Source organism: Tamandua tetradactyla, chromosome 24, assembly GCF_023851605.1.
Source record: "Tamandua tetradactyla isolate mTamTet1 chromosome 24, mTamTet1.pri, whole genome shotgun sequence".
NCBI classification, from domain to species: Eukaryota; Metazoa; Chordata; class Mammalia; order Pilosa; family Myrmecophagidae; genus Tamandua; species Tamandua tetradactyla.
In genome coordinates this window covers 32,476,676-32,483,934 of record NC_135350.1, presented here as the reverse complement: position 1 = coordinate 32,483,934, position 7,259 = coordinate 32,476,676, and the positions used below count along the sequence as shown (strand labels likewise).

Genomic DNA, 7,259 nt, shown 5'->3' with positions numbered 1-7,259 from the left:
AAAATTAGGCTCGGCTACTACTTCATATCATATACTAAAAAAAATCTTGTGGGTGAAATGAAAATTGAAAAATGGAAAAATTTTCTGAAATATACATTCAATTGAAGAGTTGAAAGACCATCCTTAACTATGATAAGAAACCCAAGTGCTATTTAAAATAAAAGTTTAACATATCTAAATATGTAAATTTAAAATTCTACATGGAAAAAAATACCATAAGCAAAGTCAAAAGACATGATGCCTTGGGAAATATCAGCAAACCCCTTTGGCCAGAGTGAAAGAAGGTCGGGTATGGATGGAGTTAGATTGTAGATTAATAATGGGAAATTGAAGGAATTCCTTATGAAACAAAATTCAGGTCAGAATTACATGTGTCCATCAATTGTGACCATTGGTTGGCTATCAATTTAAAAATAACCTGTGCGATGATGCATTTCGAATGAATATGCAAATTTTTTAGAACCACTTGAGAAATATTCTATGAGTTCTTCTGAGTTGAATAGTGATTAAAAATCCTGATTTGCTTGATAAACTCATTAGGTAGACCCTCTACTGTAGCTGGGAAGAGTAAAATTTAACTTAAAGTTTCAGCAGGCCTCAACATACTAAGATATATTGCTTGGATTGACTTGAATTACTAACTCTCTAAGTCTAAAGAACAAACTAAATATGCCTATTTTTTTTTTGTTTCTTTACTTTGTATTTTGAAATAGTCACAAACTTATAGAAAAGTTGGAAGTACGAAGAACCCTTTTACTAAACAATTTGGGAGGGCCACTGTATAACTACAGTTCAACCGTCAAAATTAGGAAATTAACATTGCTACATGTCTACTGTCTCTTTCTCAGACCTCATTGAAGTTTTGCCAATTTTCCCCTTGATCCTTTTTTATAAGAAAAGGATCCAATTTAAGATCAGACATTAGATTTATCATGTTTCTTTATCCCCTTTAGTATTTAGAATTTCTCTGAGATGTTGTTGGCCTTTCATGACCTTGACGCTTTTAAAGATTACAGGTCAGTTATCTTCTCGCAGGTCTTTCACTTGGGGTTTGTCTGATGTTTTCTCATGATTGGACTCAGGTGGTACATCTTTGACACAAATATCATAGAAGGGATGCTGTGTTTCCTGCATCCTAACAAAATGGAATGTGATATGAATTTTGATCATTTGATTAGTAGGTGTCTGCCATACTTCCGATGGTAGTTAATCTTTTTTCATTTATAATCAGCATGTATTTTGTACCTAATAACTATTTATCAAATCTTCAATGCATCCATCTATTCTATTTATAGTAGGGAGGATTCATGGATTCCTATATTTTTCAGTAGTAACTTGCTAATATCATTACTTATTTTTATGCTTAAATTATCCTAGATTTTGCCCGTCAGATCCCTTTCAAGCAGGTTTCTGTGTTCTTTGAACATGTTTTCTTTGTTCGTTGGGTGCTTCCTTATTTCTGACACAACACGATATTTTGAGTTCATCTTGTCTTTTTATGGCACATCCCTAAAATCTGCCCATTCATCCAAGGATACTGATTCTTCTTGGTGGAGAATCATGTTTAGGAACCAATATCTAGAAGTTAGATATGTTCCTTACTGATCCCAGGCCCTGCCAATGAAAACAGCTAGGGAATACAAGTAGGTACACACACACCACATCACATTTACATCTATATTTATATATATCAAAAACCATATCAAAGTCTCCAATTCAAATCCAACATCACAACTGTCTCCATTTCCATATTCGTAGCTCCCATCTTTTGCAGTGAGAAACATATTCCAATTGTCCTCATATGTGTCCTTTTTTCATGAATCCTTCTGTATGCAGTGAAGCAAGCTGCCCCTTCCCACACATGCACAGAAGCCGTTTCACTCTACTCCAACTCCAACAGTCCATGCCGCTGTCATGGCCCGGCCTCCACAGACACTCGACTTGGGGTCTGATACCCCCATGGCACACAACCTCCATGGGGACACCGTGCTCACACTTTTCAGGATCCAACTGGGTCCCTGTATCTCCCTCCCCAGCTCTGATGCCTGGCTTCCTCAACACCATCTAAGGCAAGAGAAGGATGAGACAGAAAAGGTAGGCAGGAGGAAGAAAAATAGCCTCCTATTCATTCTAAAGCAAAAGAAAATGTATTTCACCAATTCCTACAGAAAATATTCTTGTCTCTCATATTACTGGGACACTCTAACATACTCACCCCAAAATTGAGAGTTGCATCAAAAATATAACAATATTAATAACTATTTATAAAACTGGCAAATTAGGACTAATATTTTCATGTTCATTCAGTAAATATTTGGTTACAGCCCATAAACTTAAAACTCAAAAGAAAATGAATATTTTGCAGTACACAGTCATATTTCAAAATAAAGACAAAAGGTCAGTTGATCTAGCCTAAGGTTGATTTGGGCCATCTACATTTTTGATAGTGACATTATGTGAATTCTAGGGATAACTTTCCTCTGATATAACTTGTACAAATAAAAGTATGCCAACGAAAAAATTATATTGACCAGGGATTGACCTGGCTCTAGCTGCTTAATCATTTTTCTGAAAGTTCCATTTCGGCAACCACATCTATCAGAAATTATTTTTTTTTAAGTAGCAATTGTTATACAAACAGCATCATTAGTTGATTCCAATAATACCTTCTCCAAACACCAAAAATTGAATAATTTTCTCCTCAAAAAAAAAAAAAAGTAAAAAGTACTAGAAGGCTTTACCTTTTCACTATTTCTTTTCCTTTATTCTCACTAAAGGTTTGCAGATTAGGTTGGGTTTTTCTCTCATTTTGTTTTTATTTCTGCATATCTTTATTTAAAATGCATGTTTCAGCAGAGCCTAAGAACTTAAAGTTTAGTTCTCACTTTTCCAGGTCTTAAGGTCTGAAGGCTCAAAACTGTCCCTACACACCTACGAATAGGTAGGGGTGAAGGAGAAACCGCCGAAAAAACCCGATGCACTAAGCTCCATTTTAGCACTCTGTTCTCTTCTACTCAATTTACGGGGTATATATATTAAACTAATACTAGCGAGAACAACTTCCAGGCGTCTTCAGGCCCTGCAAAGGTTGCAGGGACCTATCTCTGCTGGTTCTTTTCAGTCTTTCCTAGAGGACGAAACTACTACTTGAGAGACGACGGCACCCCCACGAAAGTCAACACGAATAGGCTGCGTCCCGCTCGGACGCCCTAGGGGCGGTGCCGGGGAACGCCGGGAGCGCTCGGGCGCCGGGTGCTGGGCGCCGGGCGCGAGCCGGGGCGTACCCGGGGCGTACCCGAGGCGAGGGTGCGTCTGATTGGCTTTCTGCTGCAATTAGACGCGGCGGGGGTAAGGGGGCAGTGGGACGGTGATGGGAGGGCGGCGTTCACCTGGGAGAGATCGTATCCTTCCCCGGGGAGACCTCCTCTGTTACAGAGTCCCGGGGGCGAGGAGGGAGGTGCTCGGGGTGAGGGGGTGGGGGAGGGTGGGCTGTGCTTACTGGGCGCTTGCCGGGGAAGCCACGCGCCTTAGTAGACTACGGTAACCGAGGCCGGAGGATTAGTAACTCCGGGATTCTCTACCTGGAAAGTGTTCAGAATTACAGGGAGTTTGGGCACCGTCCCCTGGTCCCAGCATTTAGTGAGGAGTGCCCCACTATGGATGTCGAAACTTTCTATAGAATACTGTAAAATACCCCTGACCCAAAAATACATGGGTGGAGAACTTCCTGCACATTGCAGGGTGCTGGGGAAAGGGAACAGAAGACTGGAGGATCTGGAATGTGGGCGTTCTATGAATATACCGCAGTTTTACTTTCCATTAAGAAAAAGATTACATAACAAACTCGAACCAAGAAACCTGGAAAGAGAGATGAAAACGAGTAACAAAATTAAGAGAAATATTCGGCGGCAGTTTCGGTTCTGTTTTTTTCCTTTTATTCTAACAGCGATTATAAATGATAGAGGGTAAATGGTAAATGATAACGTCATTTACCAACTACACCTATGAAATTTTAGATGTCTAGGCATAAATGTTCGGAGCTGCGATCCTTGCCTGTAGTCAGCAAAGGGCAGGCGGGCTTCTCTCTCCGCCGCCCGCGGCCGCGCACTTCTGACCCTGATGGGCTCCGACGCCAGCCGAGAGCCCACCCCGCACCAGCTCACGCACCTCAGCCGCCGGGGCGGAGACCCAACCCGGGAGTCGAATTGCAACCCCGTAATTAACATATGAATTTGACTAACTTAAAAATAAAAAAAACTCTGCAGGCCCGGGAGCCCTCAGCGCTCGGGAACTTTACTGGGTGTAAAAACTCTTTGATTGGCTGCTCGCACGCGCCTGCCCGAGCCCTCCATTGGCTGAGCAGACACGCGACCGGCGCGAGGAGGGGGCTGGGAGAGGAGAGGGAGGGGGGTGGGGGGGTGAAGGGGAGACACACTGGCGCGTGCCGCTTTTTAAAGGGGCGCAGCGCCTTCAGCAACCGGAGAAGCTTCGTTGCACGCGACCTGGTGTGTGATCTCCGAGTGGGTGGGGGAGGGTCGAGGAGAAAAAAAAAAAAACCCAAGACATTGTAGAAGAGACTCGGGAAGGGTTTTGTTGCTGTTGGGCTGGTGTGCTAGCGCGTCCTCCGGCCTTGAGCCTCCCAGCCTCTGCAGTGCAATGTCCCGCCTGCTGCATGTCGAAGAGTGGGCTGAAGTGAAGGAGTTGGGAGACCACCATCGCCATCCTCTACCGCACCACCACCCGCAGCCACCGCAGCCGCAGCCACCGCAGCCACAACCACCTGCGACCTTGCAGGGTAGAGAGCATCCCGTCTACCCGGCCGAACTGTCCCTCCTAGACAGCACCGACCCACGCGCCTGGCTGGCTCCCACTTTGCAGGGCATCTGCACGGCACGCGCCGCCCAGTACTTGCTGCATTCCCCTGAACTCGGTGCCTCGGAAGCCGCGGCTCCCCGGAACGAGGCTGATGGCCGGGGAGAGCTGATAAGGAGGACCAACGGCGGCAGTGTCAGCAGCAAGAGTCCCGGGCCGGTGAAAGTGCGGGAACAGCTGTGCAAGCTGAAAGGCGGCGTGGCGGTGGACGAGTTAAGCTGCAGCCGCCAGCGCGCCCCTTCCAGCAAACAGGTGAACGGGGTTCAGAAACAGAGGCGGCTGGCGGCCAACGCCAGGGAGCGGCGCAGGATGCATGGGCTGAACCACGCCTTCGACCAGCTGCGGAACGTTATCCCCTCGTTCAACAACGACAAGAAGCTGTCCAAGTACGAGACCCTGCAGATGGCTCAAATCTACATCAACGCCTTGTCCGAGCTGCTGCAAACGCCCAGCGGTGGGGAGCAGCCGCCGCCACCGACTTCCTCTTGCAAAAGCGACCACCACCACCTTCGTGCCGCAGTTTCCTACGACAGTGGTGCGGGCACTGCGGTCTCAGCGGGGGCTCCGCCGGCCTCTGGAGGGGGACAGCGGCCCACCCAGCCCGGGAATTGCCGGACTCGCTTCTCCACCCCGGCCTCCGCAGGAGGATACTCGATGCAGCTGGACACTCTGCACTTCTCGACTTTCGAGGACAGCGCCTTGACGACAATGATGGCACAAAAGAACCTGTCGCCTTCGCTGCCAGGGGGCATCCTGCAACCCGTGCAGGAGGAAAGTAGCAAAACTTCACCCCGGTCCCACAGAAGCGACGGGGAGTTTTCCCCTCATTCCCATTACAGTGACTCGGACGAGGCAAGTTAGGAAGGTGACAGGAACCCTGAAAACTGAGACAGAAACAAAAGCGCCCTTTCCCAGTGCGCTGGACGCCCCGCGGCTAAAGAGTCCTGCACCCTTTAATTTTTGCTCTGCAATGGTCGTTGTTTAGCAACGACTTGGCTTCAGCTGGCAGCTATATTTGACGGCAAATGCCACCATTATTCCAAACTTCCAGCGGTCCGTTCTGTTTGAGGAAAACTTGCTGTTAAAGCTGTGTTCTTTCCTCTAACCTTCTGCTCCCCTTGCAGATAGATGAGGTATAATTATACGTACCATATATAGCATCATTACTATAGTTCCCTGCTGCCAATACGCTGCTAAAATGTCTTATCTTCTTCCCTAACGATGACTTGGGTTTAATTTATTTATGCCCTGGGTATCCATCCCTGTGTGTTGTGCGCACTCACGTGTGGGAGAGTTAGTCTTCCGAAGTTGTTTCCCAAAATGCATTATGAAACGCATTATGAATAACTTTGACTATGGAATTGTTAGAAAACAGGGAACCTTAAGGTTTACATATTGTAGAAACAGTCGCAGTATGTATATCCTCTCGCAAGAATACTAGCGTCTTGTAGGAAACTTGGCGCACGCACTTTATCAGCCGCTACTTCTGCGGCTCCAGGAAAAACTCAACTGCCAATTGCAGATCTCTCTCTCTTTCTGTTTTTTAAACGCAGCCACTTATAACCTTTAAGCTCTTTGCAAATATTTGTTTAAAAAAATGAAAAAGAAAAACCCACAATTTAGTAGTGTCAAAAGCATTTGGTCGATTTTATTTTGCTTTGTCAATGTTAGAAAATTTATTTATTATTATTGAGTGTTTGCTACCATGTCTATTCACCTTGGTTCATTTTTTAAACGTTTTCTACTTGAGATCATTTTATTTTAATTTAGCAAAGTCAATTGCCATTGTTTCATGTATTTCTTTTTTGCAAATGATGAAAATAAACGTGAAAAATAACTTTCATTTGTCATTACTTATTCTATCATGAGCGTTGAGATCGTTTTAAATGACCTTGAAAACCTGAACTGTCTTCTATTAAATACGCATTTATGCAATCCTATAGTTTTGAAGAAAAATTTGAAAATGCAAACCCTATGCCTTCAAGTAGCATCAGAAAAGACCTCCTTAATTGCGGAAATGTGAAATAAAACTTTTCCATAGTTGCAACACAATTTTGCCTCTTAGATGGCCGGAATCTTTCCAGTCTTCCTTACTCCTAGCCCCCAATACCCACTACAAGAGAAGGCACATGTTTTGGGGTCTTCTAGATTCTTTCCAAGAATAGTGAACTTTACCGAAGTAAACTATTTCCACTTCATGAAAACTTCAGCCAAGCAAAGTTATCTTCACGGTCAAATACCCAGCACAAACTTACCAGTCTCTTCCTCTCTCTCTCTCTCTCTCTCTCTCTGTCTCTGTCCCCCCCCCCCCCCCCCCGCCCCATTAGGGGACGGATGGAGAGGGAAATCGGACAATGGAAAGTAACTTGAGGGGAAAGAGGAATGGA

General features: G+C 45.0%; 1 protein-coding gene across 1 annotated transcript; it reads left to right on the top strand.

Annotated features, from left to right (window-relative positions):
* The first annotated feature begins 4,503 nt into the window (after positions 1-4,503).
* ATOH1 (atonal bHLH transcription factor 1) lies at positions 4,504-6,692 on the top strand. Its single transcript, XM_077143258.1, has one exon. The coding sequence runs from the start codon at positions 4,657-4,659 to the stop codon at positions 5,731-5,733; it is 1,077 nt and encodes a 358-aa protein (XP_076999373.1). The 5' UTR covers positions 4,504-4,656; the 3' UTR covers positions 5,734-6,692.
* Positions 6,693-7,259: the final 567 nt, after the last annotated feature.

What these genes read in the sequence shown, in the direction of transcription:
- ATOH1 (XM_077143258.1), top strand. Translation starts at nt 4,657, where the DNA reads ATGTCCCGCCTGCTGCATGTCGAAGAGTGGGCTGAAGTGAAGGAGTTG.